Below are 12,566 nucleotides of genomic sequence, written 5' to 3'. Positions count from 1 at the left end.
GAGCAGACATAATGCAAGAAGGTATCATTGAGAAAGCAGTAATCTCCTAACATCGTTGAATATCAACAGACTCTAGAACAGAAATAGTGCTATTTGGACTGAATATGTTTGGTCTCTTTACGCAGTTTGTCACCAAAATCTTCACTGATGTTTCTCTCATACTGGTCATCACTGCAATGGTCATCATTTGCTAAGGATCACAACATGGCTTGTTCTATAATAGCTTGGGATGTTTCCTCAATGGGCTTTCTTAATGGGCAACCTATGTCCAAGTGGGGCTAGGGAACAGTGCCTTTCCAGTGTGTTTGAGGGACTAGAAAATATATATATTTGGAGTTGGTACATAGACCTCAGGAGAGACAGGATTTTTGCAGCTGGCTTGCAAAAAGCAACCACAGAACTGATCGCTTTGGATCGCTGTGCCAGCTTCTCAATGGCTTGCATTGCCTGCCTGTTTTCTCCTATTTTGAAGTTATTTGTTAGTAAACAGTTATTATAAAAGGCAAAGTAAGGCCTGTGTGATCCACTCTGCAAAAGAAAGCAAAGCCCTGTAGCCTTGCCCTTGAAATTATCACTGGGCAACTGGGGAGTGTGTAAAACCCACAGTGCACACCAGAAATAATCTGTCACAGGCTACCTCTCTCCTGTTTTATTCTTGGAAGTAAACTAGAAATGGAGGCAAGCTGGTATGCCAATTCTCATTTTCAGTGAGAGGGCAGTCTATAGTATGCTGTGTGCGCACTGGGCAAGATTTGTTCCTGAGGGTGTGCAGGTGTTCCTGAAGGCCGTCAGTTTTATTTCGGAACAGCTAAGAAGACCAAAGGTGGTGAAGACTGACCTCATTCTTCAGGTTCCTTGCCAAGAAATGTTCGGCCACGTGAGCAGGCAGCACGTTCTCCAGCAGCAACCGGTTCAAATTCTCCATGGTCTCAATCTCCTCACGCTCTTTTTTGAACTTGTTCTTCCACAGGAAATCTAACCTACAGTAATATTCATTCTGTTACAAAGAGGACACAGAAGTAAAGAAACAATAGGCATCTTGTCCTATCAGATGGTTTTAAGAGAGAGAGAAAAACACACCCCTCCCCCAAAACAATGAAGCAGTAGGTTAAGGTATTCATTCCACTCCAGCCGGGGCCCAAAGACAGAGGTGGTTTTAGGGCAGTGCAACCAAGGCAGCCACAACAATCCTGTAGAACAGCACATGAGAAACAGGAGGGGATGCCGAACGATAGCGTCACATAGGACGCTGCTGAAATCTGCCAATGTTAAACAGGCAGATTCTGTGCACGCATATTTTTACCCAGCTTGATCCAGCAAATATGACCGTGTGTGTGTGTGTGTGTGTGTGAGAGAGAGAGAGAGAGAGAGAGAGAGAGAGAGAGAGAAACCCTTCAGGTCAGCATCCTCATTATTATTTACTTAATTTATTTAGAATCATAGAATCCTAGAGTTGGAAGAGACCCCAAGGGCCATCCAGTCCAATCCCCTGCCAAGCAGGAAACACCATCAAAGCATTCCTGACAGATGGCTGTCAAGCCTCTGCTTAAAGACCTCCAAAGAAGGAGACTCCACCACACTCCTTGGTAGCAAATTCTACTGCCGAACAGCTCTCACTGTCAGGAAGTTCTTCCTAATGTTTAGGCGGAATCTTCTTTCTTGTAGTTTGAATCCATTGCCCCATGTCCGCCTCTCTGGAGCAGCAGAAAACAACCTTTCTCCCTCCTCTAGATGTTAGTATTTGTTAGTTGGATGGTGTCATGCAGCCAACCTGGTGCCCAAACGTCTTGCTCTGCTTTCCTTTGGACCACATAAGCAAGGTCAAGAGGCAGCCCAGGATCTCCCATACAACCACACAGTCTTGCTCCCAGGGAGATCACTTTGGTGCTGCTAACGCAGAAAACAACAATGCAGGAGGCAGCAGTTACAAGTTAACGGTCCCAGCAGTCATGGCAGGTGCTGCACACTCCATTGTCTCCTGAGACAGATGGATGTCAACAAATATTTGTTGCTTTTCACAAACTTAACTCATGATCATCTGATGGGGAGTGAGGATGGGATGAGTTTACGGGGCCAGAGGTACAATGAGAGATGGTCCACTGTGTGAACAGATAACAGCTGAACCATCAAGTGGTGCTACTCAGAGGAGGCCCCATAGCCACAGGGCTGACCCACACTCCCACTTGTCCCTTGCCTTTCTAGGTCAGAGTGGTTTTCCACTTGCCCCATGCTTTCTAGGTAATAATAATAATAATAATAATAATAATAATAATAATATATCACCTGCAGGTCTCAGGGCAGTTCACAAGATAAAATTACAATATAAAAACACAGAATACATAATCAAAATATAAACAGAAGCAGCAGAATAACACCCCCCAAAAAACCTCTAAAAGGTTAAAAACCATTAAAAATATTTTTAAAACACAATTGAAAAGCAGTTTAAAAGAATGAAAACAGTACTCTCTGCTTGGCAGCAGCAGTCCTTTTCTAGTCTGTCAGGCCCCTCCCTCGGCCTGGTGGAAAACAACAGGAGCCGGACCCTCAGCCTCTCAAAAGGGGTCTGAGTGGTTTTGCGTTTGCCCCACAGCTTCCCCCACAGCACCTGCTCCTTACTGATGAATCAGAACAAATGGTGGTCCACGGAAAACCCAACTGCTTTTCTTTCGATCCAGCGGCAAAGAGAGGGTTTCCTCGCGTGAAAGTGGCAGAGCAAATGGAGGTGTGAATGAGCCCATCCTATTTATTACACAGGAGAAGTTACAAAACAGTTTTTTGAAATAGGGCTTCCAGCCCAGTGGAATGGTCCCTTTCTATTTGCCCCAGTGGAAACAGCGAGTCATGAAGGACTTGAGGACAAGCAGCATCCTTTATTAAGAGACCCTTCTTCGAAGACATCTCTGCTGCTCTCAACTTGGCTGCAACTGTGCGTGTGTGTGTGTGTGTGTGTCTGTTTGTTGTGGAGGCGGGGTGGGGTGGGGGTTAGAGACCCACCGGAGGAGGGAGAGAAAGCTCTCAGCGTCCACCAAAAAAAGCCTCCCTCGCCGTCTCCTCCTGTCTCTGCCTGCTTCCCCCCCCCTCCTTCCCCAGACGAGCCATGCGGCTCTTGCTGTCCCTGCAAAGATGATGGGGGGCAATGGAGCGAGAAAGAGGTGCGCGGGGTAGGGTGGGGTGGGGTGGGAGTTAAAGGGCCAGGCGGCTTCATGGACAACCCATGGAGCCCACCTCTCAGTGTTTTTCTCCTGTGGTGCAGGATAGCTTGCTTTCAGACCCAGGAGGACTTTTAAGGGTCTCTGACATACATATATACCTGAGGCAGCTCTCTCCTCGCTCCTCACACTTGGCACGCGCTCGGCAGCCGGATGTTGAGGAACGTGGGGCAGGAAGTTTGGGAAATGTGGCCTCTTTCCCTAGCATGGTCCTCCAGCTGCACGGGCGGGGAGGTGGGTGGGTGGTGGACTCTCCTCCTCCTCCGGCTCATCCTCCTCCCTCAGCGGCGCTCTAGGATTGCGGAGGGGGAGAAGCTCTGCTCTCCCTGGACTCCAAGTCTCCTTCCCGGACACTCAGCTTGCCACCCGGCCCTGGTTCCCTGCGCCACTGGCGCCACAGCCTGGGGAGAGCAACTGCTTCCTTTGAAATACGGGAAATTTAAGGGATATCAACAATCCAGGATAGCAGCGGGAAACAGCTTGGAATAAGGGAGTTTCCCGCAAAAAAAGGGAGGGTTGACAGCTATGCACCAATGTCCAAAACCTCAGTGGAGCTGAGGGAAGCGAATGGCAATGGCCAACAATATATTTAGGAAATATCAGGTGAAAGAGGAGAACGCAAAATATGGTCTGAAGCTCAACATCAAAAAAACTAAGATCATGGCCACAGGTCCCATCACCTCCTGGCAAATAGACGGAGAAGAAATGGAGGCAGTGAGAGATTTTACTTTCTTGGGCTCCATGATCACTGCAGATGGTGATAGCAGTCACAAAATTAAAAGACGCCTGCTTCTTGGGAGAAAAGCAATGACAAACCTAGACAGCATCTTAAAAAGCAAAGACATCACCTTGCTGACAAAGAGAGCCAGTGTGGTGTAGTGGTTAAGAGCGGTAGACTCGTAATCTGGGGAACCGGGTTTGCGTCTCCGCTCCTCCACATGCAGCTGCTGGGTGACCTTGGGCTAGTCACACTTCTTTGAAGTCTCTCAGCCCCACTCACCTCACAGAGTGTTTGTTGTGGGGGAGGAAGGGAAAGGAGAATGTTAGCTGCTTTGAGACTCCTTCGGGTAGTGATAAAGCGGGATATCAAATCCAAACTCTTCTTCTTCTTCTTCTTCTTCTTCTTCTTCTTCTTCTTCTTCTTCGGTCCATATAGTTAAAGCTATGGTTTTCCCAGTAGTAATGTATAGAAGTGAGAGCTGGACCATAAAGAAGGCTGATCTCCGAAGAATTGATTGTGGTGGTTTCTGGTTAACACAGGGTTAACGGTCCACAGGATATACGTTCTGCACTGGGTGCTCCACCCAAGAAGGGGTGTTACTTTGCCTGTATTATACTTTCTGTTTCTTCGTTGGCTGGAGAGGAAGCACCATGGAAGAGCGAACTCCCGGTTTGTGTAGCTTTACGCTTTTGCAATAAACGCTTTAATTAGAAGCATCTGTCTCTAGTAGCCTTTACTGAGACTCACTCCAGGCATCATTCATGCTGCGTTTCAACTCTGCTAAATTTAGCCAGTCCGAGCAAAGACTGGGAAACGTGCCGGGCGGAAGATTTACGACTGCTGTCTGCATTCTGGCGAGGGAGAAGCCGAGAAGCCGTTGCTACCCTCAGTGCCTACCGAGAACATTCTCAGGTTATGGAAGCAACAGCCGTGTAAGTAAACACACATCCCGGGGGGGGGGGGAAGGACAAATGGCCGAGGCACAGCAAAGCTTCCAAGTGCCTTTCCCAAGGCTCAATGGGCGGAACTGGACTGATTGGCAGAAACGTGTCCAGGTTTGGCTTTCTGCAAAAGGGCTTTGGACTTGTATACAGAACCCCCCGGTGCCAGCTGCTGAGGCTGAGCTGAGGAGAGACCGGAGGGCGGTTGCGCATCTCGTTCTTGCGATTGATGAAGCACAGATGGTGCATGTAGACACTGAACAAAATGCCCATGATATCTGGGAGAGTCTGAGACATCAACATGAAAGAGATACAGCTGGGGCCCGGATCCATGTCACAAGGCAGCTGTTTGAGTTGCGTCTGCAGCCAGGAGCCTGCGTGAAGGAGCATGTCACTCAGATGCTCACTACGTTTACCCGTTTAAGGCAGCTCCAGGTTCCCTTTTCGGCAGAACAGCAGGTTTACATACTGATATCATCTTTGGATTCTAGTTATGAGACTTTGTGCCTTACTCTCGAATCTGCCTCTCCCGGACAGCTTGATATGGAATATGTCTCAGGACATTTGATTGATGAGCAGAATCGGAGGCTCAGAGAGAAAGGAAATGTTGCGAAGGGGGGCTGCTCAGCACCCAGGAGTGGGGGTGCAGGCTCAGAGAGCACCGTGAATGCCTTTGCAGTCAGGCGTTGTTTTCGCTGTGGGTCGGACCAGCATCTACACAGAAACTGTCCACAGGAAGCTCCCTACCGTCATCTCCCATGGCACCCAGCAGATAAGGGCCAGAGGACGGTAGGGAGCAAGAGGCCCTGGGGGGGGGGCAGAGGCGGCAAGGCCGGAACTCACCACTTGGCAGCTGCGTTTGCTCAGCTGGGAAAGACAACAGCCAAAGACAAACAACACTGGATTATTGACTCCGGGGCCAGTCACCACCTGGTAGCTCCATCTACTGTCCAGCTGCGGAACTGCTGGGAGATTCAAGATGGAAAGACTGTGTGTGACAATGGATGATTCAACCAGGAGGACAATAACAACAGCTGGTGTTGCTTTTATGTCTTGTTTGAATGCTGAGATTGAAGTGTATTTACTGTCTGGCATGAAAAATAGCTTACTTTCTGTTTCTGCCCTTGACAAAGCAGGTTTTAAGGTCAGTTTTGAGAACCAGGTTTGCACCATTTCCAGAGGTGGGAAGCAGTTGGTCCAGGTACTGTGCCAGGATGGGCTGTACATGCTGGAAACAGGTAATTATGCGTCTGGGGGGACTCAGGTTCCTGAGGCAGGTGATGTAGCTGCTGAACAACATAGGCACGGTGTGCTAACACTCCCACACATGACCAGTGTCTTCATTTATGGCACCGGAGAATGTCACATGCTAACTGGTGATACGTTCGCAAACAGGTTGAGTGTGCTGAAGGGTGCAAAATGAAAGAGTGTTCTAAGTTTCTGGACTGCGATGCTTGTAAAAAGGCCAAAACACATTTGTGTACTTACCCATGGTCTGACAGAGTGACCACACATGCCTTCCAGCTGATTCATGCCTACCGAGAACATTCTTATTGATGCTTTTGAATTATGGTGCTGGAGGAGACTCTTGAGAGTCCCATGGACTGCAAGAAGATCAAACCTATCTATTCTTAAGGAAATCAGCCCTGAGTGCTCACTGGAAGGACAGATCCTGAAGCTACTCCAGTACTTTGGCCACCTCATGAGAAGAGAAGACTCTCTAGAAAAGACCCTGATGTTGGGAAAGATGGAGGGCACAAGGAGAAGGGGACGACAGAGGACGAGATGGTTGGACAGTGTTCTCAAAGCTACCAACATGAGTCTGACCAAACTGCAGGAGGCAGTGGAAGACAGGAGTGCCTGGCATGCTCTGGTCCAGGGGGTCATGAAGAGTCGGACACGACTAAACGACTAAACAACAACAAATATTTAGGAAGGGACAGGGGCAGCCTGCCTTCCAGGCGTACCATTATACCAGCCTCAATTCTGCAGCGACAGCATGAACAATGTTCAAACAGAACAAGCTCTAGTAAGGTGGGAGTGGGGGAAAGCAAAGAGTTGAAAATTATAACAAAAAGAAGAAAACCTTGGGAATAGTAGCTCTGCTTCATGGCTGCTATTTAACTCACCTCAGAGAAGGGAGATTTTCAAAGCAAGGCAGCTCCAAAATGCAGCAGAAGACAGGGCAAATAGAGGCTTTGAGGAATGGGGAAAGTCCTACTTAATATCCAGGCTGTTCTAAGATAGGAAAGGAAATGCTAAAGAACTACAAATCTGCAGCTGAATTAATTTACAATGACATTTTCTGTTGGATTTAAAGGATTGAGGAAGAGAGAAGGAAATCTGAATTGGAGAGTTTTCTCTGTTTGGAAAATGGAAGCTAAGGCTGTGCTTAAAGCACTGCACCGCAAGAAAGTAGGAAGTCACAGTATTCAGAAGGCTTTCCACCCAAAGACAAATTACAATCTTCTTTGAATTCCCCCTGCTTCAAAAGAGGCGTGGAGAGTCATACTGGTCTTCGAACTTGCTGCAGTCTTCAAAGAGATATTGTACTGTGTTATGTTTTACATCTTTCTTGTTTCCCTGGAGAACAGGTGCAGGGACCAAGGAGGAGTTGACACTTGAAAGACACAAAATACCGGTGAAGGTGCCTGTACCAACTTTCATTCTGACATCTCAATCTTCAGTGCAGAAACCACAACTGATCTCTCTCTCTCTCTCTCTCTCTCTCTCCCTCTGGCATTTCCTTATCCCTCTAAAAGCAACCTAGTCTTTAAATCTGAAATTCAGAATTGAGCCCTATATACATGCATCACATTTCACTTCACTATCTCACAGTTCATCATTTATTATTGTGTTATAAAAATATTAATGGAATGCCAAATGGATGACTTAAACACTGAAGCTAATGACATTCCTATGCAGAGCCAAAGAATAAAAACCTATTCATCACCAAATTGGAAATATCAGTCTTAGCATTATCAATGTACTGGTGATGCATATTAAATTACTGGATGCTACTCTCTTATCACTTTTATATTTAATAAATCCTTTAAATCCTGGGAAATATGAAAACACTATTTCTAACACTCGTTCAAACAGCTTTGTCATACTTCCTGTTTAATGAGTGGACACGTCCTCCTTCACCTCCTCCCACCTCAATGTTCTGCAGGTGAGGAAGGCTTCTCTTGTGCAAAAGTGAGGAGAGGGGAGAGAACCTGAACTGCAGGAACGTCTCAGTGTTTTCTGTGGTGGTCTGGCTTGGGGAGGACCTCTGCTGGAGAACACCTTGTGTTTGCCCACCTTTGGTCCCCACCCTGCACTAGGACTGGCCGGCTAAACCAGGTGGGGGGAACTGATGGGTCTCAAACCCTCAAGGAGTCAGAGACTTCCCCTGCATGCAAAGACAGGCTCCAGCAGATTGAGTGAACCAAGAAATTATAATAAAATATGGCAAAATATTGTATATAGATTTTTAAAATAAACTAAATAAAACTTTTTTTGAAAGATCAAAGATTGTACTGGACTAGATGTGTGTGTGCACCGTGCAATCCAGCAGCTAACTGGGGAAGCTCAGTCAGTAGAGCAGGAGACTCTTCATCTTAGGGTCATGGGTTCGAGTTCCATGTTGGGCAAAAGATTCCTGCACTGCACGGGGTTGGACTAGATGACCCTTGCGGTCCCTTCCAACCCTACAATTCTATGATTCCAGCACTAGTTGACTATGAACCATGTTACACGGCAGAAACTCAGTGGCTGAGAGATTGAGGTTGTGGGGCTGGCGAAAGATTCACAAGATCTGACCTTTAACTACAACTCAACAGAGCAAATTAAAATACTCCTCTTGCTCTGCACTAGCCACCAAATAAGAGTTAAAGTCTACTCAAAGCTTAATAAGGTACTTTATCACAGTATTAATATTCCACAGTGGTAAGGAGAGTTTCAATTAAATTGCATTCCACAAGCACAATATTGGCACAACCCACAGGAGAACAATATCTGGATGGAATTAAACAGCCCCATAGTCTTGGGCTGGTTCCTGCTGGCCCAGCTAAGGCCCCATTGGCACAGCAGTGCAAAAACACAGAGCAAGGCAAGGCAACAAATCTGCAGTCATGCTGAGGCAGCACTAAGTAGAGTTAGGCAAAGAAGGCAAAGCAAAACAACAGCAATGCTCCCTTTTTGTTCTTGTTTTAGCTAACATAAAACAGAGCTGCTTTATTAATCTTTGGGTGACATATTTCTAGAGGGGATTTTATATATATTTCTATATATATAAAATCGTAAAAGGTGGGTGTTTGTGCTGTACCACCTTTCTCTGCAACCGCTTGACCGATTCCATTCAAATTTGGACACAACGTTCCATGGGCATGTGGGAAAGTTAGATTGCAAAAATAATACACCTAACCCAGGTAAAAATTGGATTTTGTGCCAAAAACACAGCGCCCTCCAGTGGATGGAACACAGCATAACACACACAAAAGTCTCAAACCCCTCCTCCTCCTCCTGTTACTACGTCACTACCTCCAGCCAATAGAGGGGCACGCCACTCACAAACACCACTGCTGTCTCCGGCGGCAGCTGTAGACCCACGCAGGCAGGAACAACCGTTTGTGCGGTTGGCGGCCATGGCTCCATCGGGTGGGGAGGAAAAGCGAGACAAAACGTCGCTTCCGCCATCTGCGGTGTTAGCTCGGCCAACTCAAACCTTTCAAGTTTCTGACGACGCCTCCACTTATAAAACAGCCAGGGCGGGCGGAAACGAAACTTGCGTTTGCGACGGCGGCAGTAGCGGCTGTAGAGCCAGCCGGATAAGAAGCAGTTTCCGACGACGCCTCCACTAACAAGACGGCCGTAGTGCCTGCGGAGTCGGCCGCAAAAAAAAACTTTGGTCATTTCCGGGACTCCATCTCCACTGAGAGGAGAGTCTGGACGCCCGGAAATGAAATGACCGCCGTTTATGGTGGCGCCCAAAGCATCTGCAGAGCCGGTAAGGAAACCACACACCCTCAACTTCAACAAGAAAAAGTGTCAGTAAGCATACACTTCCACTTTTGAACGGCACCTCTCTTTCCCATTTCACCAAATCAGCCACAGCAACGCATGGCCGGGCCAGCTGGTTCTTAATAAAAGCCCTCAGAATTAATTATCTATGTGAGGATCAAGGCACTGACTTCAGTTTCTACTCAAAGGCATTTACAGATAGTGCCAGGAGGCAAACTCAGAAGATGAACCATTTTCCAAACTGACCTTATAATGCAAAATATAGCCAAGAGACGCTTTGTTCAAGTGCATATTTATCATGAGAATTAGAACTGTGGCCTTTCAATGCTTCATTACTATCCTAGGCTAATTTACTGAGCAAAACAAACAATGTCGCTCTCAGCTCTTGCTAGCAGAGCTCATAAAGTGAAAGAGCACCAGCCGTTGTAGCACAAAATTAGACCTCTTGGAAAACCAAACTGCCAAAATTACTGCAGTAAACTGGTCGTTATCAGTAAATTGGTAAGGGCAACACAATCCTGAATTCATATTTAAACACCTCTCCCAACAGGTTATGAAAAACCTGTACTTTAATGGATAATAATGTGAGAAACTCAATGCTACGGAAATTGTCATTTTCAAAAAGTTGACCATTCAGTTTTACAAGTAACAACATACTCTGCTTTGTATTAGAGTTCATCTACAAAAAACAAGAATGTATTCATGTATTAATTGAAAAGGTTTATGTGCTGCTTTTCAGAACAATAATCTCACACAGCAGTTTACAATAGTTAAGACACACCAATAACAAGAATTAAAATACAACAATAAACAACTCTGATGACAAATAAATGTAGGACTAAAATAAGCATTGGACACAAGGCCCAACTAGTCCAGCCCAACTGTCAACCTTATATTTTAATCACAGACTCATAGAATTGTAGAGTTGGAAGGGACCCCAAGGTCATGTAGTCCAACCCCCTATAATGCAGGGGTCCAAAAAGAGCCCGGTGCACAGCACAGCACGAAGACTATCCTAAAGAAGTGTCTTTAGAGCTTGTTTAAAGAGGTCAGCTTGCCTGATTTAGCCTAGAATTAAGTTCCACCAATTGAGAGGGGGCACCACAGAAAAGGCCCCGTTCTTTGTACCTGCCAGCTGAATAGCTTTCACCAACAGCTGGCAAGCATATCATCATGGCATTTCTTAAGGTACCTGTGTGGTGTAGTGGTTAGAGGGACAGACTAGGAAAACCTTGTTTTAAATCCCCACTCCACCATGAAGCTCATTTGGTGACCTTGTGGCTGGGGGTAAAATGTGCACAACACCCTGAGATCCTTGAAGGGAAGGCAGGATATAAATGGAATAACAAATAAACAACTTTTCTTGGTCTTGCAGCCCACACGATATACAAAATTATTGATACTATGAATAGAGGTTTCTAAAACAAGTTGCTCTCAACAACACTGTGTGTTCAAGATGCTGTACAAAATACAACAAATAAACCTGCCTTGCTGTTTACCACTAAGGATCCTAAACAAGTCATGTCATGCTGGCAGCAAATGCAAAGGAGGGGGGGGGGGCAAGTTGTACACACACCAATGGAATCTGAGCAGAAATCTCAAGGCAAACTTCTACGGTTGAAAGGTTTTAAAAATGACAATTTCAAAGAAGATTTAATTATTTCACGCCTCAGAACGAATATGATGTTCAACTGGGTTCTCTGGTGATTGTTTCGCGCCATAACATTTTGTCTAACAAGCATGTGGCGATCCAGCTGTTCAATGCGAGAGGTAACTGTGACAATGCAGAAAGGCAGAAACAGCGGGAGCCTCCTAAACAAATGCAAAGCGAACCTTTCAAGTGGTATGAAAAGGTGGGGAAAGATAGAGGTTCCTACCTGCCTGCTGAGCACCAGCAGAGTGATGAAGAAAATGAAGAGGGACACCGAGCCCATTGTCTTGAGATCTTTCAGTATCCCTGGTCTGTGAAAGCAAATGCGTAAGTAGAATTGGCAGGAAAACAAAAATGCTATTCATATTCTGAGCCTGTCCATTTTCCTTTGAGTTGCTGCAATGGAGGACCAGATTATACTATGGAATTCAAGCTGTGAAGCATTTCTTGCACTGTGACACCGTAACACATCACTCTGATGCAAACATAAGAAATTCATGAGCAGGGTCAATGAAAATAAGTCAAGTCTTCTCTCTGACTGACTAGTTTCCCGTGTATTTTGGGATCTCCACCTTGCCATTAGTTTTACTGCAGCAACATTCCAGACAACACATACATCTGCTGTACAGTGGAACTATATAGGATACAAGGAACAACTTATGCTCTTGTAGGGTCACACCAGGCGCACAAAGCTTTCGGACTGTTATTTGTTCCCACGTCCCTTTTCACAAAGATATCAGATAACTGTTGGGTTATGATCTTTATTATTATTTATTTATTTCATTTATGAATCACATTTCCTTTGAAGAAATTTGTATTGAGAGAATGAAATTTTGGTCACGGTAAAGAAAATTAAATACCTCATTTGTGGAAAATATTAGTTTCCTATGAATAATGCCACAGTAATTGCACATATAATCACTAATGCTAGAGAACATTATTTCTTGCCAGCCTGACAGATCTGGAGACAGAGTTTCCACATTTAATGAGTCAATTCTGCAATCCTGAAAATTAACGCCTGCCCTGGTTGTTCTTGCCCT

General features: G+C 45.8%; 1 protein-coding gene across 3 annotated transcripts in view; it reads right to left on the bottom strand.

Annotated features, from left to right (window-relative positions):
• The window catches only part of ADCY2 (adenylate cyclase 2), a 113,558-nt gene that overhangs the window by 13,356 nt on the left and 87,636 nt on the right, over window positions 1–12,566 (bottom strand). For all 3 annotated transcript variants that reach the window (XM_033154094.1, XM_033154095.1, XM_033154096.1), the window contains 2 exons: window positions 11,753–11,837; window positions 839–997 (listed from right to left, as the gene is read on the bottom strand). In XM_033154094.1, the coding sequence (XP_033009985.1) occupies window positions 839–997; window positions 11,753–11,837 (244 nt within the window). The remainder of the gene's footprint in view (window positions 1–838; window positions 998–11,752; window positions 11,838–12,566) is intronic.

The sequence above is a fragment of the Lacerta agilis genome, chromosome 7 (genome assembly GCF_009819535.1).
Source record: "Lacerta agilis isolate rLacAgi1 chromosome 7, rLacAgi1.pri, whole genome shotgun sequence".
In the NCBI taxonomy this organism is placed as follows: domain Eukaryota; kingdom Metazoa; phylum Chordata; class Lepidosauria; order Squamata; family Lacertidae; genus Lacerta; species Lacerta agilis.
The sequence above is the reverse complement of the archived record's forward strand: the minus strand, read 5'-3'. Positions and strand labels throughout refer to the sequence as shown.